Source organism: Catharus ustulatus, chromosome 29 (genome assembly GCF_009819885.2).
Source record: "Catharus ustulatus isolate bCatUst1 chromosome 29, bCatUst1.pri.v2, whole genome shotgun sequence".
NCBI lineage: Eukaryota > Metazoa > Chordata > Aves > Passeriformes > Turdidae > Catharus > Catharus ustulatus.
In genome coordinates, this window is record NC_046249.1 from 5,469,548 (window position 1) to 5,493,463 (window position 23,916).

The 23,916-nt window shown below is 53.8% G+C and overlaps 1 protein-coding gene across 7 annotated transcripts in view; it reads left to right on the top strand.

The window, feature by feature from the left end:
* TCF3 (transcription factor 3) overlaps positions 1–23,916 on the top strand; it is an 83,410-nt gene that overhangs the window by 26,985 nt on the left and 32,509 nt on the right. For 4 of the 7 annotated variants that reach the window (XM_033082061.1, XM_033082062.1, XM_033082064.1 and 1 more), the window contains exons 4-5: positions 16,818–16,891; positions 17,904–18,000. In XM_033082061.1, coding sequence (XP_032937952.1) covers positions 16,818–16,891; positions 17,904–18,000 — 171 coding nt within the window. The remainder of the gene's footprint in view (positions 1–16,817; positions 16,892–17,903; positions 18,001–23,916) is intronic. The other 3 variants (XM_033082063.1, XM_033082066.1, XM_033082067.1) reach the window with 1 other exon arrangement.

The following is a 23,916-nucleotide window of genomic DNA, read 5'->3' on the forward strand; positions in this document are numbered from 1 at the left end:
CCAGGGACAGCCACAGCTGCTCTGGGCACCCTGTGCCAGGGCCTGCCCACCCTCATCTGTAGATCAGAGCATGACTGAAGCACTTGGGTGATTTTTTCCATGGCACCCCAGGAACAATCCTGATCTGAAAGAGATGCTGTCCACTTGCTCTTTGCTCTCCAGGCAGCGCTTCATAAACTCCCGGGTAAACCTGATCCACCCCATAAACTTCATTAACTTTCCTTTCACCGCCTGTCCCTGCAGTGAACTCTCCGCAGTCCCCAAACAAAGGCAGGCAGCGGTGGGCAGGACAGGACGGAGGCTCCGGGAGCTGCTCCTCCCTCGCCGGGGCTGGGCTGGAGCTCGGCGCAGGGAGCGGGGCTCCTGAGTGCCAGCGGCTCCGGGGACATGGCAGCCCGGAACGAGCTGCCCGGGGGTACGTGCTGCTGCCACACAGCTGGCAGCGTGTTCTGGGGAAGGGCGGGAGGATGGAGTGTGGAGGGTGATTTGTAGAGGGTCGGTTGGGAGTTGTGCTCTCGAGGCATCGCGGTGGGCTGTGGAGGGTCAGGCTGGATTGTGCAGGCATCTTCCTCCTCACCTTCGGAGTCCTTTTCAGTGCTGTTGGGCAGGAACTGAGAGCCTTAAAGCCTCTTGAGAACGCTCAACCCTTTTTGGGAGCAGGAACAGCTCAGCTTTGTTTGCTGCCTCCCCACTGTGTGTGCCTAAGCCCCCTGAACCTGTTAGAGCTGTGAGCAGGGCAGGGCTGCAGGAGGAGAGGGGACACAGCACAAAGTTCAGGTGCCAGCTAGGGGTGTCCTGTGTAGGGTCACCCGTGGTCCCCATACTGTGAGTCTGTCACTGGCACAGTTAATTGCTGTATTGTTAATTGCTGTATTGTTAATTGCTGTATTGTTAGCTGCTGTGGTGGCATCGCCTGGGTGTGGGGTTTCCTTGCCCTACAAGGGGCTCGTGGGATGGTTTTTATTTCGGGTGGTTTAGATATGAATCAAACAAGGCACAGCTCCCTGGAGGTGGTCTGGCTTTGATTGGAGTGACTTGTGCATGTGGAGTTGTAACTTAAGAGGAACCATTTTGTCTGAATTGCTGCACATGGTGCCTGCTTTGAACTGAGATGGGGTACAGGGACACTATGGGAAACCTGCACCTCTGAGTTTTAAGTAAACATAGGCTTGTGTGTGGATGAGGCAGCATCCTGGCTGCAGATGAGGCTCTCTCTGGGATGCCAGGGAGCAGCTGAGGCTTTGGGATGCTGCAAGATCAGGGGGAATTGGTGGACAGAGCTGTGCAAGCCCAGGGGCAAGTTCCCTTTAAGCATCCTGGGATAGTGGAAGGTGTCCCTGCCCATGGCAGGTGGTGGAACAAGATGAGCTTTAAGGTCCCTTCCAACATGAACAATTGTGGGGCTCTGGGAGAGAGTTAAAGCTCTGTGCCCGAGGTGAGCAGAGGTTGGTGTGTGCTCCTCACCCTCACCACAGCAGTGTGAGCAGGAGCTGGATGAACAGCCCCAGAGTGTGCTGGATCCTGGGCACCAGAGAGGTTGATATCAGCTTGTTTCCTCTTGATTCTGTTGGGAAATGAGGGGTCTGATTGGAGCAGCCAGGGCAGTTTGTCCCCTCCAGCCTGTCCCTGCTCCCTGTGCCATGGTGGCACCGGCGCTGGGGCTCTGAGAAGCAAAGGTGTGGGGCTGTGGTTTTGCAAACCAGCTGCCAGCTAAGATCTTCCTCTTCCCGTCCATCCTGGCCTGCCCCGTCTTGGGGGCTTCTGGGGCACATTGTGCTTCAAATGGGGAACTGATTTTCTTTGGTTTTCCTGCTGCCTTACATGTTCAGCAGCCCCTGGAAAGTCCAGCAAGGCCAGAATTCATTCAAGAGAAATGCAGGGTGAGAAGGGCCCTGTTCTCCCGCAGCAGGCAGTGCTGCCATGCCCTGAGCCACTCCTGAACCTGCTGCAGTGAGGATCTGCAGCAAGCTTTGCCAGGGAGCAACATGGCCCTGAGTGTCCCCAGAGCAGAGGTGGGAGCTGCCGGCAGAGCAGCAGAGCTCACGTGCTGGAGGCAGTCCAGAGATTTGGGGATGACTTTGGTCCTTGTTTTCCTTGCAGCACTAGGCTGGGAATGGCGCTTTTTTTTTTTTTTTTAAATTCTCATTTTTATACATATAATTAAAAAAAATTATTTCAAACTTGCATTTGAAAATGCAGCCACTTTCCTTTGAGACAGCAGCTTCTCATCCACAGTGGTGAGCTCAGCTTTCACCATCCCAGCAAACTGCAGCTCCAGGCTTTTAACTGCTACAGCTCTTTTTGTTCATGTAGGAAAACATTTCTTTGAGCTTCTCATACTTAAAAGAAAGCAATCATTGAGTAAAATATCAGAGGAGCTTGCTAATGGTCAATTTTCCTAGACAATTTTATTAGGATTCCTGATAAGGAGTTAGTGCTTGGCTTGACAAAAGTATCAGAAATCGAAGCCTCATGTAGAAGAGACACAGACAAGATAATCCAATGGGTCTCTTTTTGTCTCCAGCTTGTTGTGAGCGGCAGAGAACCCTGGCAGAGCTGGTGTGGGCTGTGAGGCCAGGCTGATGCTGCTGTGGGTTTGCCACGCAGGCTGTGCAGCAGGGAGGGGAAATCGCCTCTTACCTTCCTGGGGTCACCCATCCACAACCCAAACAATGGTCAATGTATGCCCAGAGCAACATGAGACATGTCAATAATAATAAAATCTGCTTTCCTGAGTTCTCTGGGGCTTCCAGGGGGCTGGGCGGTGGGATTTTTTCAGAGCGTTTTTTGTTGCCCAGAACAAGGGATGAGACCAAGGAGCACCAGCTCCTTCCAGGCGCTGTTGATACCAAAGTTGCACCCAGGAAATTATTTAAAATGTGCAGGCAGGAGAAAACTGCTGGTTAGTCCTGGGAAAGAGGAGGATCCATGCTACTCATTGAGTGCCATCTGCTGGCACCTCACCCATGCCACCGTGTGCGCAGGGACAGCGTGGGTGAGGTGGGGGACACAGTGGGTGCCCAGCCTGAAGGGATGGTGAGGATGGGCTCCCTTTGCACTCCCTGCCCCTCCTAGAGCAGGAGGAGCCCAGCAGCAACTGGAGGGTGGCACATCCCAGCCAGGGCTGGTGCCACCACAACCCATCACACACAGGTTGGATCCAGGCTGCCCTTGGCTCCATCCTGTCCTCTTCCTGGAGCTGCCCCAGGCACTTCTTTATGTCCCAAACCAGGTGACACATTCAGATTTATAAAACCTTCCTCCCCACCAGCTCGGTGCCGTAATCTCTCCAGTGTTTGGACACTTCCTGGAGATGAGTGTTGGGAGCTGGATTTGGGGATGAGGGCACGAAGGGCTGGAGCAACTTTTTGGTGTCTCCTGAGCAGTGTGTGGTGAGTAAAGTCTGGAGGACTGATTAACAGCCTAAACCCACAGTGCCATGCATCAGTGACTCCTGCTAAGGTCATGAGGGCTGGTGGCCCTGCCCCATACACACCATAAGCCTTGGTAGCCTTAAAGATGATGGATTGGGATTTGTCTTCAGGTAAACTCTTCCTGTGACTTGTCCTTTTGCTTTGGGGCTACTAGGGGAATTTAAGGCATGGAGTATGGTTATACAAACGTGGATATTTTCAGGGCAAGGGACAAGTGAACATCTAGAGGTGTTTAAGTTTCAAGAGAGGGAAAAAGAGTTGTAGTTCATGAAAATGGTGCTTTGTAGGAGCAGGTGGATTGAATTCAGCCCTTTTTAATGCAATTTAAATAATCAATGGTCTATTCAATTACCAAAGTATTTGGCAGAGCTCTAAATAGGTCACATCTGTCTTTAAATTGTTCTTCAGGTAAAAACCTCACTGTGTGGTGTCACATGAACCAAATTCTGTAAGGGCTGCTGTCTGGCAGGGAGAACTCCTTGGATAACGTGCAGTTATCCTCAAAACTCTGCATCTGGTGTGCTCTGACCCAGGGATTTGCTTTGAGGATTCCTTAGGAAGCCTGGCTTGTATATTTTGGGTATATCCAGCTCCTGAAGTTTGCAGCCCTGAGGTTGCTGGCTGCAACTGGACATGGCCAGGGGCTTTGATGGAATCCTGAGCATGCTGTGCCCCAGGAATGCTCAGCTTGGGAAAGGGGAAAACAAAAACACCGACTTTTGTTGTGGTGACCAGAGCCTGGAGGTTACTCGCGAGCAGGAGCCGGGGCTGAGGGAGAGAGGCAGGTGGTGCTGAGAACACTTTGTTTGGGAAAGTTTTCCTCATTGTGTCCAACAATTCTTCTGAGATGATCCTTCCTGTGGGCTGAATCATCGTCTGGGCCAGTGCTGGCTCTCGGGCCGCATCCTGCGCCCTTGGGGCATCCACAGGGCCCCAGCATCGCGCAGGATCACAGCCCCTGGGCTTGGAATGACCATCTCTGGCTGTCTCCTCACCCCTTTGGGGTCTGTTTTCCCCAAGGAAGCTCACAGGAACTTATGCATTAGTGCACAAGTAATTTCCCACCATCCCTCTCCCTACTGAGAGAAGGCTCACAAACAAACTGCCAAGGCCACCCTGGTGGGGTGTACGTGTGTTTGGCCACTTCCCTGCATAATTTCCACATTATTTGGAAGCCATCCTTAATTTGTCTAATTTTTAACAGCCCCTGGCCTCCCTACCTGTAGGGCTGCAGCAGTGCAGGGCTGGGAGGGCTCACGTACGCACAGCTGGCACTGCCTGCCTGTTGGATCTCAAATGCCTCTCTGGCAAACTTCTGGGGGTTTTTTTGGTCACTTTTAAGTAAACAAGCTTCTGTCCCCATTCGTCTTCTTGGTGAGTAATGGAAACCAAGTGGGAGATTTCTGTTCCCTGGCGTTCCGGTTGCATCTCTGTGGCTGTAATTTGATTTTACATTGCAAATTAAACAATACTTGGAAAGATGCAAATCAGAGCGGAAATAGAGGTGGGTGCTGCTAAGTGGAGTAAATGGGGTTGTTTCAGCTCCTCTGAGCATCTGTGGGGGTGTGCAAAACACCCCATGGCCCGAGGAACATGAGAGGTTACTGAGAGAGTCCCAGGGGACCCAGTGCGTTTCAGTCCTCGCTGCCTTCAGGCTGCTGAGTTCCCATGCTCGCTCAGCAAAATGAGTTTTCTCCCTTTGGACAGCAATCCATGTGTGAGTGTGGAGTGTCTGCGCCTGTCATGAGTGTGCAGCTCTGTGGTACAATAAATGACCTGGAAAAAATAGGATGTGGATTTACGCTCAGTCTTCTCCCTGAAGCTTTCTGTTTAATGGAATATGAGCCCTGGTTTTGGGAATAGCTCTGTATCTATTGAATTTCAATTGTTTTGTGGTAGCAGATGTGTTGATGTTGTTGACTGCATGTGAGGCAGAAACACGGAGGGTTCTCCCTGGGGCTGTCTGTGCATTTATGGGAGAATGAATCAGGACCAGCCCTGGGGAGAAGGATTTGGGGTGTTGGTGGGTGAGAGGCTCACCCTGCCCTGGCCATGGGCACTGACCCCAGAAACCCCCCTGTGCTGGGCTGAGCCCCCAGCGTGGGCAGCAGGGGAGGGGGGGATTCTGCCCCTGTGCCCCACTCAGGTGAGACCCCACCTGCAGAGCTGCCCCCAGCCCTGGGGAACAGCAGCAGGAGGACGTGGAGCTGCTGGAGCCAGGCCAGAGGAGGCCACGGAGATGCTGCAAGGGCTGGAGCCCCTCTGCTCTGGGGACAGGCTGGGAGAGCTGGGGGTGCTCACCTGGAGAAGGCTCCAGGGAGAGCTGAGAGCCCCTTGCAGGGCTTGAAGGGGCTCCAGGAGAGCTGGAGAGGGACTGGGGACAAGGGCTGGAGGGACAGGACACAGGGAATGGCTCCCACTGCCAGAGGGCAGGGCTGGATGGGATATTGGGCAGGAATTGTTCCCTGGGAGGGTGGGCAGGCCCTGGCACAGGGTGCCCAGAGCAGCTGTGGCTGCCCCTGGATCCCTGGCAGTGTCCAAGGCCAGGCTGGACATTGGGGCTTGGAGCAGCCTGGGACAGTGGAAGGTGTCCCTGCCATAGCAGGGGTGGCACTGGATGGGCTTTAATGTCCCTTCCAACCCAAAGCTCCCCATGATTCTGTAATGACAGACATTGTGCTTGTGACACCCTACTGCAAAGGTAGGTCTAGGCCAGCTCCTCGTTGTTCTGCAGAGTTGTGTTTATCCCGAGCTACTTCCAGAGCTTTGGGACATCCCCTTGTGCTCTTGCAGCTGCCAGGGTCCCTGTAACCCACCCTGTCACAGTGCAGTGGCACTGCAGGGCTGGCCAGCCTGGCTGTGGTGTCCCCACTGTCACCTCACACTGAGTGTGTTTCCATCTGCACTGAGGGAGCAGAGCTACCCCTCCAAAACATGAGAGATCTGAGGGATAGCGAAGAAAAGCGACTCCTCTAACACCTGTTGTGGGTCTGACTCAGCCCAGTGTTATTCTTGGTCTGTTTCCCTGCACTTTTTTCCCTTGGACCCTCCTTGACATCCTGCTTCTTGCAGGGCCGTCAGGCTTGGATGGAGGCTGGCAATGAGGGACATGGGGAGGTTTGTCCTGGAGAGGCTGAGGACAAGGGACACGGTGGGTTCATCCCTCAGGCTAGTGACCTTTAGGAAGCCCTGACTGTTATCCTCCATCCCTTCTCCTGCCGCTCCTTTGTGCTCGTGTTTGGTCACTGCTGGCCTTTGTTTTTACAGCTGGGGGAAGTGTTTTGAGCTTTAAAGTTTATTTTCTTCCCTCTGGTTGTCGTCACAGGTTTGTTTTCTTTCTCCGTGTGGCATCTTGCTGGCTCTCCCAGGGGCTGGGAGAGAGACTGCCTGCTGCTCTCGGGGCATTCATGCTGCAGGGAGCAGGATCTTCCATGCATTTGGGAGGCCCAAAAGCCTCTCTACCTTCACTTCTCTCACTGGATTTTTATCACAGAATCCCAGAATGGCTTGGGCTGAAAGGGACCTAAAAGCTCATCCCACCCTTGCCATGACAGGGACACCTTCCACTGTCCCAGGCTGCTCCAAGCCCTGTCCAGCCTGGCCTTGGACACTGCCAGGGATCCAGGGACAGCCACAGCTGCTCTGGGCACCCTGTGCCAGCCCTGCCCACCCTCCCAGGGAACAATTCCTGCCCAATATCCCATCCAGCCCTACCCTCTGGCAGTGGAAGCCATTCCCTGTGTCCTGTCCCTCCATCCCTTGTCCCCAGTCCCTCTCCAGCTCTCCTGGAGCCCCTTCAGGCCCTGCAAGGGGCTCTGAGCTCTCCCTGGAGCCTTCTCTTCTCCAGGTGAGCACCCCCAGCTCTCCCAGGCTGTCCCCAGAGCAGAGGGGCTCCAGCCCTTGCAGCATCTCCGTGGCCTCCTCTGGCCTGGCTCCAGCAGCTCCACGTCCTCCTGCTGCTGTTCCCCAGGGCTGGGGGCAGCTCTGCAGGTGGAGTCTCACCTGAGTGGGGCACAGGGGCAGAATCCCCCCCTCCCCTGCTGCCCACGCTGGGGGCTCAGCCCAGCACAGGGGGGTTTCTGGGGTCAGTGCCCATGGCTGGGGCAGGGTGAGCCTCTCACCCACCAACACCCCAAATCCTTCTCCCCAGGGCTGCTCTCCATCCATCCATCCATCCATCCATCCATCCATCCATCCATCCATCCGTCCATCCCTCCCTCCCTCTCTCCCTCCCCATTTTTTAGTTTAAGAAATCCACCCATCCTTCAGGAGGAGCACACCCCAACAATTCAATACTGGTGTGAACCTTGGCACCCTGAGTCAGATCCTTGACCGTGTTCTAGAACAGGGGATGGTGGCTGTGCCCCAGTGCCACCATGGGCACCCTGTGCAGTCATTTTGCAAGGCCACGGTGAGATTTGGGCTGCCCCAAGTTTTTAATTTCTGTAATGATGAATTAAAGGCAAGCTTTTATTTTGATTAATGTAAAATCACTCCCTAAAATGCAGTGGAGACCTTCCTTTACATCTGCAAATATGACTTGTGTCTAAAGTGAGGGATGGCTGAATTTGCTGGTTGGGTTTTATTGGTTTTTTCCAGAACTTCCTCATCCCTGGGCACTGGTTTGCACATTTATTATTGTATATAATTGTTATCTCTATGCACATGGTGGGATTATTGGTGTGTCCTGAGCAGGGACAGAAGTTGGTCTCAGTGATCCTTGTGGATCCCTTCCAGCTCAGGACAGTCCAGGATTCTGTTTCTGGGATGCCACACCAGCACCCCCAAAACCAGCTTGGGAGCTGCCTTGGAGCCTGCCTTGTCCTTTTGAGAGCAGTTTCATTGACACCAGAGCATCTTCCAAAAGACCAGGAGGTGCTCAAGTTCTTCTTTGACTCTTTGCCCCCTCTTTCTGGCTTTGTTTGGTTTTGGTGTAGGTTCAGTTTCTCCCCATAGTTATCCCTCATGGAAAGCCAATGGGGAATGGATCATTTTCCCCCACTTTTTCCCTGGTTCTCTCCTATTTTTCCCCAACCTCAGACATTTCCTAAACCCCATCTGTGTGTGTACAAAAACTGCTGAACTGGAATACAGTGCAGGAGATGCCGAGCAGATGCTGAGCAGAGGAATTAACAATCACCAAAGTGGTCGCATCAGCTTTTTGAAGTCAAAAATTATCCCTGAGTGCACATTTGGGGATGGGGTGACAGCAGCAGGTGCTTCTCTGAGTCAGGGGGGTGTGTGGGGTGGATGGGCCTGTTGTGGCTTTGGGTTCTGGGTTCATTCATCATCACAGAGACAAAGAGGGCAGAATCTGCCTCAGAAATGGTGCAGTGAGTTTAATGTGGGTGCTGTTGTGTGCCCCACCTTGGGGTGCCTGGTCTGGTGGATGGTGTCACTGGGCTCTCCTGGTCCAGACCATCTGTTTAAGGAGTTCTGAAATATCCTGAGCTGGAAAGGACCCACAGAGATCATCTCTGAGAGCTCCTGGAGCTCTGGCAGCCTTGGGGCCGGGACCATTCCCTGGGGAGCCTGGGCAGTGCCCAGCACCCTCGGGGGGAAGAACCTTTCCCTGAGCTCCATGCCAAGCCCTGACACAGCTCCAGCCCTTCCTGGGCTCCTGGCCCTGTCCCAGAGGGAAATGCCACCTGGCCCATTTGATGCCCTTGGACAGGTCAGGACATTTCAGCCCCCTTCCCTGGGCAGGGACACCTTCCATTGTCCCAGGCTGCTCCAAGCCCCATCCAGCCTGGCCTTTCACACTTCCAGGGCAGCACAACAGCTGAGCCCCACTGTCCAACCAGTCAGTTTTGGTCCAACTTCAAATTTCAAGGCAGTGAAAGGGATAAAGCATCCCAGGGACCTTGTGCTGCCCTCCAGGTGTTCAGGGTGGATTTTTTATTCCCCCCCTCCCCCCTTATTTTTATTTTAATTGTTTTGTCGTGCACCGGGAAAAGGAAGTGAACAAATTGTATGGTCCCCTCCACAATCGACGTCCTGTAAACAGCTCCCGGCTGCCTTCCACTCACAGCTGTTTTTTCCTATTTGGGGGTGGATGGGGCTGGTAAATAAACAGGAATTCTGGGAGCTGCTTCCAGCACCCCCTTTTTCCTCGCAGGGGCTGTGCCAGCACCTCAGAGCCTTTCCTGGGGGGTGTCCGGCTGGGTTGTTCCTCACCGAGTGGAGCCAACTCTCATCAGGAAAAACAACTTTGCTGGTTTTCCGGGGACTAAAGCTAATTACTAGTCGACTAATTTTATTGATTTCCAATCCCTTTTAGCAGAGATTTTGCTGTGGGGCTGATTGCCAGAGCGATTAGCACACAAAGCCGCTTAATTTGGAAGTGTTTATCAAGCAGCCTTCTGTCACCTCTGCTTCAAATCAAATTACGGTGGCACCGGTGGCCCTGCCTGTGGTGGCCCTGCCTGTGGTGGCCCTGCCTGTGGTGGCCCTGCCTGTGGTGGCCCTGCCTGTGGTGGCCCTGCCTGTGGTGGCTTGTGCTGTCCCACCCCGAGGGAGGCAGGTGGGGAGCAGGGCTTCTCTGGGTTAAATAACGATGACAGGGAGTTTGGAACTAGATGATCTTTAGGCTTCTTCCCAGCCAAACCATTCCATGAGCTTGAAAAGCTGCTGGTTGTGGGGTTTTTACTCCCAGCTGCCACCACATCCTTGTCCTGCCCCAACCCTTGGGCACTGCTGTGGCTGCAGAGCTGGAATTTCCCTCCTGGCCCTCAAATCCCCACCATGGGCACTGTGTGTTCTCTCTTGAGGATGGAAGATGCACTTTCGTGGCAGCTACAGCTGCTTCCAAAACTCCTCCAGCCACCGAGAGATTTGGCCTAAATATTTTTAATAGAATTTATTAAAAAAAAAAAAAAAGCCTGGCCCAGTCATTTTGCTGGAATCAGATTAGGGAAGGCAGATTGTGGAGGCAGGGGGAGAGGCTCAGCCTGGCTCAGTCACAGCTCCAGCAGCACAGGAACCACAGCAGTGTCCCCCAGTGTCACCCCTGGGGCTGCTGTGAGGGTCTCTCGCTGCCTCCTGCTCCTGACAAGTGAAAACAAAGTGTGTTTGTGACATTTAGAGTCATAGGAAGAAATCCCAGAAATTCCTTGCTGTGAGGGTGGGCAGGCCCTGGCACAGGGTGCCCAGAGCAGCTGTGACTGCCCCTGGATCCCTGGAAGTGTCCCAGGCCAGGTTGGATGGGGCTTGGAGCAGCCTGGGACAGTGAAGGTGTCCCTGCCATGGCAGGGGTGGCACTGGATGGGCTTTAAGGTTCCTCCCAGCCCAACCATTCCATGATTTGAGCCTGCAGTGCTGCAGCTTTCCAGCAGTGCATATTCTCCTCAGGGTATCCTGTACCAAGGGACAGGATTTAAGAACAAAAACTCTGTATTTGCTTTACAAATGGTATCTGAGAAGGTTCAGGAGCAAAATACCCCATTCTCCATCCCTGCATGTCCTCTGGATCTGGAGAGATGGCTGCACAGCCCTTGAGCATTGCTTTGCACAAAGCAATTGTTAGGGACTGAGCTTGTTGTGAAAGACCTTTCACAGAATCCTGGAATATCCTGAGTTGGAAGGGACACACAAGGATCATCGAGTCCAGCTCCTGGCCCTGTCCCATTCACACAAAGGCCATGGGTTGTGGGGTCCTTGACTGTGTCCAGATGGTCAGAGCTGACTGCAGAGCCACATTCCCTCCCACACCACATCCAAGTGCTGTGCTCAGACTGGGGCCTTCAGGGCTCAAGAACCAGCCCCTGTGCCCAGGTGGGTTTGGGGTCTCTGGTTGTTGAAACCAGGGCAGCCTCTCTTGATGCAGCATTTTTGGCTCCTGTGGATGGCAGCTGGAAGCACAGGCTGGGAACTGTGCAGGAGGGATGTGGGATGTGGGATGGATCACAAAGCCCTGCTCCCTTTAATGCCTTTACATAGAATCCTGGAATAGTTTGGGATGGAGGGACATTAAAGCCCATCCAGTGCCATCCCCTGCCATGCCCAGGGACACCTTCCACCATCCCAGGGTGCTCCAAGCCTGGCCTGAGACACTTCCAGGGATCCAGGGGCAGCCACAGCTGCTCTGGGCACCCTGTGCCAGGGCCTCACCACCCTCACAGGGGAGAATTTCCTCCCAGTATCTGAAATAAATCTGTCGTCCTTTAGGTAAAACAGTCCCCCTTTCCTTTCCTGTCACTCTCCTGTATTTTCTTTGTTGTGCATCCAAAGTGGTTCTATTCCTCCTGGATGGGATCAGCTCTCATTGCTCTATGTCACTGGACACTTGTTCATAGTCTTTACTAGGGTTCATTGCTGTATTTAGGATGGTTTTTCTGAGCCTAAATGTGGTTAAATTATTTTTGTCCCTGCTGAAGCTTAGGACAGCTCTTGTCTATCAGCTCTTCTTGGCTGTGGCAGGAAAACTGTGAGGAAAAAAAAATTACTGTCTGACAGCTACATCTTATTCTATTAGTATGTTTTAATTAGAACATGAGCAAGAAATGTGTTATGAATATTCATGCTTAAGGTTATTAAAATGCACAATTAATCTGTACTCAGTTTAATAACTGTATTAATGGCGAGAGGAGGTAGCTCCTATTTCTGTCATTTCTCAATTGGAAAGTGTTCCTTAGCTTGTGTAGTTGGGAAATGGGGTTATTTTAAAATCAAGTTGGCTCCTGCCAGCAGCATGGGCACGTGGGCATCTCCAAAACTCGCACACCTCACAGTGGGAGAGCCCTGGAAGGGTGGCAAAGCCAAGCCCTACCAGGATGGAGCTCCCTCGTGCAGACAGAATTTACCTCAGTGCCATGGGAGTTTTCAGTCACAGAATCACAAAATCCCAGAATGATTTGGGCTGGAAGGGACCTTAAAGTCCATCCAGTGCCACCCCCTGCCATGGCAGGGACACCTTCACTGTCCCAGGCTGCTCCAAGCCCTGTCCAGCCTGGCCTTGGACACTGCCAGGGGCAGCCACAGCTGCTCTGGGCACCCTGTGCCAGCCCTGCCCACCCTCCCAGGGAACAATTCCTGCCCAATATCCCATCCAGCCCTGCCCTCTGGCAGTGGAAGCCATTCCCTGTGTCCTGTCCCTCCAGCCCTTGTCCCCAGTCCCTCTCCAGCTCTCCTGGAGCCCCTTCAGGCCCTGCAAGGGGCTCTCAGCTCTCCCTGGAGCCTTCTCTTCTCCAGGTGAGCACCCCCAGCTCTTCCAGGCTGTCCCCAGAGCAGAGGGGCTCCAGCCCTTGCAGCATCTCCATGGCCCTTTGGACATGATCTCCCTTTGGTGACTTGGATTTATGATTTTTTTCTCCAGCAGTGTGGGTGTTTTAAGGCAGCAGATCTGTCCCCAAGGATGGGGCAGTTGGGGTCCAGAAGATCCTCACGGGATCTCCGTCTTTCCTGTGGCAGCTCCTGGGCATGCCCAGAGGCAGGAAACACATTCCCAGGTGCCCCAAGGTACCTCTGACCCTTCCCTGGGCACCTGGCTCACCTCTACAGCTACTGGGGTACCCTTGGATGAGCCCTGGGGCTGCTGGGCTGTGTCCTTCCCACCCCAGCTTCCTTCTCTTCTTCCCCTTCCTGTCCCTCCCTCGTGTCCAGCCTGGCTGCCCCTGCTCCCAGACCAGCATGTGTGACCGTGGTTGGGTGACACCATGTCTGGAGGCTTTGTGCTGTGAGTGGAGCAAATCCTGCTGATGGGAGCTTTTCCAGACACACCTGCCCATGGCCAAACTTTGGGATTTTGCAGGGCTGGCTGAGGGCATTTGCTGCCAAATTGTAGATCCTTATGAATGTGAAGGGAGGGAAGAGTGGGCTGGCAGGGAATGTAGGACAGATGCCAGACATTGAAAGAGGGCAGTCTGATTTTTCCTGGCTTCATCCCAGAAATCCCTGAATTCCTAAAACACCTGCAGGCATTGAAAATAAGGAGATGTTTGCTGGCACCTTTCAAGCCATTGGCTGCAGCCTGAGTAAGGTGCAAGACTTTATTTTCCAGGAGACATCAGACAGAGCTGGCATGGGGCCCTTCAGAGGTGCTTCCAGAACCTTGGGATGCTTTTTGCTGCTTTGGTGGGAGAGTGGAGCCTCACTTCACCTTGGCAACCACAGGAACTACCTGGAGGGTACAAGAGACCTTTTGGGTTTGCCCAGGGGTTATAGAATCCCAGAATCCCAGACTGGCTTGGGCTGGAAGGGACCTTAAAGCCCATCCAGTGCCACCCTGTGCCATGGGTAGGGACACCTTCCACTGTCACAGGCTGCTTCAAGCTCTGTCCAGCCTGGCCTTGGACACTGCCAGGGATCCAGGGGCAGCCACAGCTGCTCTGGGCATCCTGTGCCAGGGCCTGCCCACCCTCCCAGGGAGGAATTTCTTTCTGAAAAAACAAGGGTTGGTTTTCTGTGATCCCATGTGGGGTCACAAAGGGGCCAAGGAGAGGTTGGGGCCCTGGCCATGCTCTGGATGAGTGGCTCATCCTCTGCAGTCCCTGAGAGCACTCAGGGCTTTGGCCCCTCTCCAGCATCTCTGCCATGGTGGTGGCACCATAGGGTGCAGCAGCTTGTGCCAGGGGTTTGTCCTTGTCTAGGAGATGTGTGACCCTCAGCCTTTGCCCCCTGTGCCACTCACTGTCTCCTCTCCCTCCTTCCTTGGGGAGATTGGGCAAGGGTTTACTTTTATTTTTCAGATATTTTTGCACAGAAGGCCAGAATGGGTGAGGTTGGAAGGACCACAGTGGCTCATCTGGTCCCATCCCCAGAGCACAGGGCACAGATTTGTGTTCAGACTGTTTTGGCATAACTCAAGAGAATGTCTGAAGGTTCTTGAATATCTGAAGGGACATTCAAGGGAGGAAGACTCAACAACCTGGGGAAAATTTTCCTGGACTTCCAGGCACCCTATCTCCCTCCAAAACTCCCTGAGCATCCTCTCCAGGCATATTCTGGCCAGGGGATGCTGCTGTGGTGTGTGCAGGGTGGTGGCAGGTCCAAGGGCTCTGTGAGAGGTCTGGGTGATGCAGGGTGACCCAGGACCCTCAAAGCCTCTCCTGTGTGGGGCAGGATGGGTCTGAGGGTCTGGACTCCCCCACCTTGGCTTCCTCTCTGCCTCTGAGGTTCCTCATGGGTACTGTGGTGCTGCAGTCCCTGTCCTTCCAGCCCAAAGGAGTCACTTTTCCAAGGATGTCCAAGGCTGCTGATCCTGCTCATGTCTTCTCCCCGACCCTTAGGGAGCTTTAAAACCACCCATGACAGCAAAATTACTCAAAGGAGCGTTTCTGCCTCCTGCCTCGCTGGGTTTGCAGGGATTGCAGATGAATTGCTTTGGAAAAACACATTAGCAAAGCAAAAGTTTATTCTAGGAAGTAGGAGGTGGGAGAATTGGCAGTAATTCTCCCTAGTATCCAAGGTATTATTAGAGGCTTATCCCTGCTCTGCACAGTAATCACATTGGAAATTTTTGATTAGAAAACAAAATCTAAATGAGAATTATGAATATTCATTAGGTGTGGAGATTAATATGCATAATTATGCAAATTAGACAGCAATTAAACACCAATTCTCTGGGGAAATGATTAACACAAAGGCACAGAAATAGAAGGATGTAATTTGAAAGAAGTTTCTGGTTAAATGAACAGTGAGGGGAGCGGAGGAGACAAATCTGAGGCATGTTTGCCATAATAATCAGCTTTGCCAAGCGAAATGGGAGTGAGCCCTGCCCCCCTGTCCCCATGTCCTTGCTGCCACTCAGCTCCTTGCCCCAAAAGAGCATCCTGGGGTGTCTGGAGGTGCCATCCCCGTTGGCAGAACCAGCACAGGATGAGTCCCCAGAGAGCCACAGGACCCTGGTGCTGCCACAGGGCAATGCTGCTGGGAGAGTCTGGTGTCATCCATGGTTGGTGTAGCCAGGATCCCTGCTGGGGGGCAGGGGGTGTCCATGGGCTGGGAAGTGCCCATGGCTGGTGCCACCCTCACTCTCAGCCTTCTGCAGAGCTGGGATTTCTCCCTGTCCAACCCAGCAGAGTTCACAGTGTTTGTGCAGCCCCTCCAAAGATGATGGATGCCCCCAGCCTGCCCAGCCCCTCTCAGATCTCTGGATTTGCCCCCTTTGAACACCAACTGCTGTTCACCAGCCCCTGGTCACCCACTGGAGCAGGAGATGGAGCAGCACAGTTGGAGATCCTGCAGCTGAGTCAGGTCAAGGCTGTTTTCCAGGGAAGGTTCCTTCCCTGTGGTTGTGGTATCAGCTGGAAATGTGGGAGCTGTGCTGATGCAACATCCCAAAGTTTTTGTGTCATGATGAACATTCCCAGCTCACTGAAGGGGCTCCAAGAGAGCTGAGAGGGACTTGGGACAAAGGATGGAGGGGCAGGACACAGGGAATGGCTTCCACTGCCAGAGGGCAGGGCTGGATGGGATATTGGGCAGGAATTGTTCCCTGGGAGCGTGGGCAGGCCCTGGCACAGGGTGCCCAGAGCAGCTGTGGCTGCCCCTGGATCCCTGGCAGTGCCCAAGGCCAGGCTGGACAGGGCTTGGAGCACCCTGGGATAATGGGGGGTGTCTCTGGGCATGGCAGGGAGTGGGGTGAGCTGAGTAAGGTCCCTTCCAGCCCAAACCATTCCATGATTCTTTGATTCCCCTGGTGCAGCCCAGGGGGTGCTGCCTGCATGGACTTGGCAGGGGATGAAAGGAGCCAATTTCCCACCGCAGCCTGTGCAGAAACATTGCAAAACCTTCTGCCTGCTCCTCTGCTGCTTTGGGTTGGGTCCCTTTTTGCTGAGGATGTTCTTGAGAGGACTAAAGCTGAGAAGGCTGGGGTGTGCTCTGATGGCCCCACTTCCTCAGGGAACCTTTGGGGGCTGAAAGAACACCCCTGGACAGGTGACTCTGTAATGCTGCACCCCCAGTGATTCCCATGCGAGGATTTTGCCTCTGGGAACTCTTTCACTCTGCTCAGGTTGAACAGAGTTTGGCCATGATCTTGCAGCACAATGGGCAAAATTCAAGTCCTGCTGGAGCATCCAAATGGATCAATGGGGTTTTGATTTAAAGTTCAGTCCCTGTCACCATCACTCTCTGGGGGAAGGAGGTTTTTGGATGCTCTCTGCAATAAAGGAGTTAAAATACTTGTTTCTCCTCTTCCCACTGTCCCATGTTTTGAATCATTTCCAAGCTGTGGTGGGATTTGCTTTGAAGTTTGTGGAATAACTCCCAGCGGGAGTGGGAAGGTGAGGAGGCAGAGGGGAGGCTCAGTCACGCCAAGTGGAAGTGGTTTATTAATGAAAATATTGTTTTGTTTGTAGAAGGAAGAGTTAATTTTACGAGAACACCTTTGAGGCTTTGCTGATAAAGCAAAGAGTAACCTTTGTTCTTCCTGTTTTTCGGTAGGCTTGGATGAAAGACCAGGATCAGGTTCCTGGGGAACGGCAGATCAAAACAGCTCCACGTTTGACCAAGGAAGGGTAAGGACAAAGCACAAACACCAAACTCCAACCAAAACAAGTGGGGTCCTTTCAGACCCTTGGGTCTAACCCTGGAACAGCTTCTCATGCCCCACTTTGGACATGGGTTCTGTGAACTCTCTAGGGCTTCCCCCATCCCCTTCTCCCCAGGCTTTGCTGCCTTGAGGTCCCCTTGAGGTTTCTCCTCCAAAAACCTCTCTAGACCTGCACTAGGATGGGCTCCTGTGGCTATTCAGGCATCTCCTTCCTGCACCCAGTGTTGGTGTGGGGAGAGAGGGCCCAGGGGGTGGGACAAGTCCCCAGAGGAGACACAGATCAGTGGGTCAAGGGATCTGAGTGGGTTGAGGGATCTTATCTGATGGCAAAGGTTCCTGAGCACACACCCCACAAGAGAACCTGAGAGGGAATCCCTGCAATCCACCACATTGTCTGGCCATGGCACCCTTGGTGGGGATGGAGAACTTGGGAAGGGTTTTGCAGGGAGGGAGTTGAGCCTGCAACGCCTCATGAGTGGGGCCTGGGTAGGGAAGAGAGAAATGCCACAAACTCCATGGAAATGGTGTCACCTTTGTGTTAATGGGTTTGTGTGATTTGTTTTTTCCTTCCCCTCTGCTCAGCAGCAGAGTTGGGGCTGTGGTGTCAACTCTCATTTGTATATTTAGAATTTATATAAATATATCTAAAAATATACATTTATATTTATCCTGCTTTTTCTTGCCCCTTCACTCCCTTGGTTCAGGGAGGGGCTGTCTGGCTCTAACCTGGTGGGTGCCAAACTGCCCAAGAGCTGCCAACCCGGGGCAAAGCATGGTTCCATGTCACCTCTTGCCATGTCCCCTCCCAACACCACTCTGCACTCCTTTGGCATGAGGATAAAATCCTTCCCATGCCCTTTTCACAAGGAGCCTTTGGCTTTGCCCTTCCTGGGTGAGGCTGGGCCCTGGCAGCTTCGTGTTTGGGGACTGGGGTCAGTGTCCCCACACTCAGGTGTGACTGTCCCCTGTTGTCCCAGCAGAGCTATGGTGAAGGCCCTCACTACGGTGAGCACCGGGACCTGCCATCCCACAACAGCATCTCCTCGTCACCATTCCTGGGAGCTGGACTTGTGGGTGAGTGCTGAGCTGCCTGCCAGGGCAGGGGACACATGGCACTGCCTGGCCCCTGGTGGGGGGAGCATTGGGACAGCATTACTGTTCCCTGTGCTGGACTTGCTCCAGATGTTCTCCAAGCTGTGGTCTAGAGAGGTGGTACCCAGAGGGTTCCACCAGTGCCAGCTGTGCCAGCTGTTTTCTCTGTGTGGTTCTTTTTCCCTGCTGTATAGTAGCACCCCGAGGCAGTGGCAGGGGTCGATGCCCACCAGGATGGGCTGAGTGTGCTCCTGGAAGCTGGGAATTAGGGGTGGGAGAGATATTCATTGTTAAGGATTTATTAAGGACTTGAGAGGACCCTGCTTGAGTGGGGAGGTGGCACCAGCTGATCCCACTATGCTCATTTCCAATCAGACCCACTGGGTGACTGTGACTTGCAAAGGGCTGGTGTCATTTCCCAGAGAGCTGGGAGTGCTCCCTTTACTGCAGTGGGGTTTGAAGGAGTCTCTTTCCCGTATCCTGCCAGGCTCCAGCAGCTTTGTCTGGCCCCTGGATCCGCAGCTCCAGGCAGGCAGTGTGAGGAGCTCACAGGGATGGTGAGTGCTGGGGAAGGTGATCCTGCATGACTGGATGCGTGTGACCATTCACCCAGTCACCTCCCCCAGCTCGGGGGTGGGAGGAGAGATTAAGAGCAGAAAATATCCCTCCTGGAGGGCTTAGAGACCTCTAATGGCATTAGGTCAGGAATTGGGGTTAGTCCTCCCCATCTTTGCCCATGCAGGGGTGATTAAAATGCTCCTGCACATGTGGAAGGAGAAGGGCTGGGGCAGGGCTTGCTCGTGGTTGGAAGGGAGGGGTAAGAAAAGAGAAGGATGTTTGAAACACAAAATCCCCCCAGCACAAATTACCCTGTGGATGTGGTGGCAAAGGGGAAGAGAGAGCAGGGTGGTTCTGGGACAGGAGCAGCCACACATTGGCCCTTCCTGGCCTGGGTCAGGGTCGGGGCTCAGTGTGAGCTCTGCTCCCCACTTCACCCCTTGTGCTGTGGGGACAACGTTTGGGTGTCCCTTGGGGATCCTGTGCAGGGGAAGGAGCCTTTCTGAGCAGCTTCCCTGTGCCTCTGCAAGAAGGATCATCCTTCTCCCTGTGTGGCCCAGGACGATGTGAGTGGAGCACAGAGAGGTTTTGGGGCAGGACAGGGGAGCCTTGCTGCAGCTCCAGGGCTTGGGGGGATGTGTGTGGGGGGACCCATCCCAGCCCATCCCACACCCGGGGCCAAGGCAGCTTTCAGAGTTTCCAGCTGAGAAGGAGCTACCCCGGGAGGAACACTGAGGTTTTCCCTTTGATGTGTGCGGGGAAGACGCCTTTGGCTCCCTCTCAAAGCCGGGGCTCCGGATCCTTGGCAGCCACCAGAGCTCTCCCTGCAAGCCCAGCCAGTCCCCAGCACGTGAGGGGAGTTCCAGGGGCTCTGGAGCTGAGGGGGAGCACTGGCCCTGTGGCCAGCAGGACTGTGGCCACACTCTGGCCCCAGGCTCAAGGGGCTGTGTCTCCCCGGGTGGATCAGGGGCAGCACCACTGAAATAGGAAACAGGCAGGGGGGAAAGAGTTCCTCATGTTTTCAGGTCCCTTTTGTTGCTAAAATTGAACGTGGTTAAAATAGAGAGTGTTGATTCTGGGAGCATGTTCCAAAATACATAAATCAGTTTTCATTGTAGAATCAAAGAATGATGGAGGGCTTTGGGTGGGAAAGGGCCTCAAAGCCCATCCTGTGCCACCCCCTGCCATGGCAGGGGCACCTTCCACTGTCCCAGGCTGCTCCAAGCCCTGTCCAGCCTGGCCTTGGACACTGCCAGGGATCCAGGGGCAGCCACAGCTGCTCTGGGCGCCCTGTGCCAGGGCCTGCCCACCCTCACAACAATTTCTTCCCAATATCCAATCTAAACCTAGCTTTTCGCTCATGTGCTGGGAAGGAAGGACATGGGAAAGAGCAGGGTTGGATTTTCTTTTCCTCTTTTCCAAGCTGCTTCTGAAAACTTTTAGAGTGGCAAAATGCAAAGGCATAAGGGAGAGGAAAGGCAGGAAAATAAAATAATGCTTCTGTAAAATAGAGGAAAAATGGGAGGGAAAGGGGAGTTTTGGAAATGTGTTCCCTTGTGTGCCAGGTCCTGGTTTCCTACAAGGTGCCCCTCAGGGGGAAAGTTCATGTTAATGGGGTGGTTGAGTGGAACCAGGGAATTTTAAAATCTGAGGAGGTGGAGGGAGCAGATGGGGATGAACATGTTGTGTTAGTTGATGGATGAAAACTGTCTGAAACATCTAAGCCCATCTCCAAGATCAGAATTTTTATCTCTTTCCCACTCGACCTTGTTTCTTCAGGGAGGATCAGGAACTGTGGGAAGAACAATTTTGGGAGCAGCATGGATGCTCTGTGTTGGCAGTGGTAGCTTGGGTCAGTAGAAAGGGAGGCTGAGCTGAAAAAGCACCCCAAAGTCAGTGCTGAGGCTCTGAGAAGTCAGGGTGGTGATGGCTCCTCCTGGGACCCCCAGTTTTGGATTTTGTCTTCCTGGAGTCCATGCATGCCCCAGGGCCAGGCTGCAGCCTCCTTTCCTCTGAGGGTGGGCTTTGGGGGCAGGGAGCACCTTTCCACAGCAAAGGGACACTACAGCAGGCAGCACTTGTTGGAGAAATGCAGCAAATAGTGATTTTTTGCCTCAATTTTCCACATGGAAAAGGAGGCTGTGCTCTGACCAGTCTTTGTGGGGCTGAGGAGCTCCTGCCAGCCTGAGCTTTGAGGCAGTGATCACATCTCTTCAGGGGGAGTACTTCCCCTGTCCCTGCAGGCTGGTGGCATTTTGGGGCCCTGGTGCAACCAGCGCTCCCCTTCCTGCATGTCAGCACTCAGACTGATCTGACAGGAGCAGGGAGCAAGGAGAGGAATTGGGAAGCTGCAGGGTGGAGGGGCCCTTTGGCTAAGGGAGCAGTGCAATGTGTCCACACAGATTTCTGCCCAGCGTGTCTGTGCTGGGAGCTGCTGTCACAAACTCCACAAGCAGCAAACTGCATAGGGAAGGCAGTGCTGGAGGGATCTGCCTGGCCCAGGAGAGAAGGAAAGCAGATCTGAGTTTGAGGGGAGCAGGACACTGCCAGCACATCCCTGAAATCCCCACAGGCTGTGTCCCTGCCCTTGTTCTGTCGTGGTTGGGCCCTTTGGTGCCACCCCAGCCCAAGCCCTCCTCCCCTGCCCCCGGGTCCCCTTCCCCAACCTGAGTCCTCTTCTAGGGGCAGTGAGGAAGGAGCTGCTCCCTGGGATGGAGCTGGGGGAGTACAAAGCTCTGATTTAATCCCTATCATTCCCTGCAGTAGTCCCAGAGCAGCAGCAGCAGTGGTGGGTGGCAGCAGGAAGGATGGTCACTGCTCCTCACCCCAAGTCCAGCCCAGTCTCGGGGTGCTGACCTTGTGCACACCTGATCCAAAAGCAGTTTGAAAATAAAAGCACTGATTTCTGTTCAGCTGTTGAGTTTGAGCTCATGGGTATTCTTTGGATGAACATGGGGCATGATGGAAGCTTGATTTTGGGAGGCACTTTCAGCACAGAGCCGAGAGGGGCTGCACTGACACAGCACCTGGGGGAGATGCTGCCCCCATCCAGGGCTCCCATAGGGCTGTGGGTGATGCCCCTCCTGCTCTCATTAAAGGCACAGTGGGAAGAGAATCTACAGTCACTTCCCTCTATCATAGCTTCAGCTCCACAGGTGATGGAGAAAATCAGAGTTCTCTGCAGGATGGAAGGGCAGAAAGCTCTGGGCTGTGTTGCACTGGATGTACAACCTAAATTTGTCAAAAGAATAAGAAAATAAATTAGAAGGAGTTCAAAGGAGGGACACGGAGCTGGGGAATGTCTGAGGTTCAGCTGGAGCAGAGGAGACTGAGGGGAGACTCTCGGGGGCTGCAGCTCCTCCCGAGGGGAGGCAGAGGGGCAGGGGCTGAGCTCTGCTCTGGGACAGGGACAGGAGCCCAGGAAGGGCTGGAGCTGTGTCAGGGCTTGGCATGGAGCTCAGGGAAAGGTTCTTCCCCCCGAGGGTGCTGGGCACTGCCCAGGCTCCCCAGGGAATGGTCCCGGCCCCAAGGCTGCCAGAGCTCCAGGAGCGTTTGGACACCGCTCTCAGGGATGCTCAGGGTGGGATTGTTGGGGGTGTGGGCAGGGACAGGATAGGGACTGGATGATCCTTGGATCTTCCAGCTCAGGGTATTTCAGGATTTCGTGATCCTAAATCCCAGAGTGGAAACATCATCAGTGCTCTGAGTGAGAAGCATCCCAGCCTGCCAGGTGGGGGGCTTTGAAACAGGTGAGCAGGTGCAGACCCAATGTCTGAGCCCTCCATTGTTCCCTCCTCCAACTTTTCCAGCTTTGAGCCTTTGGTTCCCTGGAGGACAGGGAACCTCCTGGGGAGTCCTGAGCTTTCCAGCCTGGGGTAGGGAGAGGTGACAGGAGCAGCTCTGGCTGTCCCGGGGTGGTGCCAGGACACAGCACAGTGACAAACTGGCTCCTCCCGGAGGATGAGGAGGGGGAGAAGGGCTTTTTGTCTGTCTGAAGTCACCAATTTCACAATTTACCATTCGTCTTCAGCAGGGACTGGCAGGGAGTGGGGTGGTTAAACAGTGAGGAAACTGATAAGCCATAACAGATTTCTTTCTAGTAATTATTTCTAGTAATTAGCTGCCTTTCAGAGCAGTGTTCCTAATCGGGTGGGTATTGTCAGTGCCTGTAGATTGGGGTCTTCCTGGACAATGGGTTTAATCAGGGTGTTGTTGCTGCTCCTGGATTTTTAACTTCTTTTTTTCCTCCCGTTCTTAATCCCTGGCTGTGTTTTGCCTCCCCTTTTCCCCCAGGCCGGAATTCTAATGGAATTAGCAGTGTGGGGCTGGGGGAGGTGCATGGTGGGTGGTGGCTGTGCTGGGGCTGGGGTGATGTGGGGGCACTGGTTCTGCCAGTGCTGGAAAAACGTGTAGGCAGCATTTAAATATTTTTTCTTTGGCTGTCAGGTGTAGGGCCAGGAGCTGGACTTCGATGATCCCTGTGGATCCCTTCCAATTCAGGCTATTCTGTGATTTTTGTGATCTGTGTGAAAAATGGCAAACCCATGATTTATGTAAAAGCAGTTTGCTCTGGTGGAGGTGAGATGCTACCATGATCCAGGGTGCCCAAAGCCAATCCCTGACACTGGCAGAGCAGGCGGGAACCTCTGAGAAGGGCAGTTTTTATTTTTCCACCTTGTCTCCAAGCTCAGGAGCAGATGTGCCTTTGGGAGGAGTCACACAAACGGTGTGGGGGGTTCCTCTGGAAAAGCCCTGGGTGAAGGCAGGGCTGGGGGAGGCTTCCCAGAGCCCCACACAGCCAGATCCTGCAAGAAGGAACATGCTGGAAGAGGAGAGAGGCTGGGAAATGGCTCCTTAGGCAGGGCTGGAGGCAGCACAAGTAGATGAGGGGCAAGAGAATGAGCTGGCAGGGGGAAAGGCAGGAGGGGGATGCCAGAAAGGTCTGGAAATGCTGAATGCTCTGGAAGTGCATCTGGAAGTGTCTGGTGCACTGACTCAAGGTGCCTCCATTGTGCTTCACCTCCTTTCCAAAGGATACCCTTTCCTCTTCAACTTCCTTTCCACTCTTCTCCTCCTCCTGTAAGATCCCTCCACACCCATCTGCAGGATTTCAGTAATTCTGTTGGGAGCAAGATGGAGTTTGGAGAGCTTCCTGGTGGGTTTTTCCCAAATTACTGAGACTTGTCTCCATCCTGGTCCTTAGCTCCTTCCTGGGGCTTTGCCACCTTTCCACCTTTTCCACCTTTTGCCCTTGGCTGTGGCTGCTAAGGGGTGACAGGGTGGGTCTGAGTTTGCCACCTGTGCCATCTCCCTGCCCACAGAAACAGCTCCTTCTGCTGG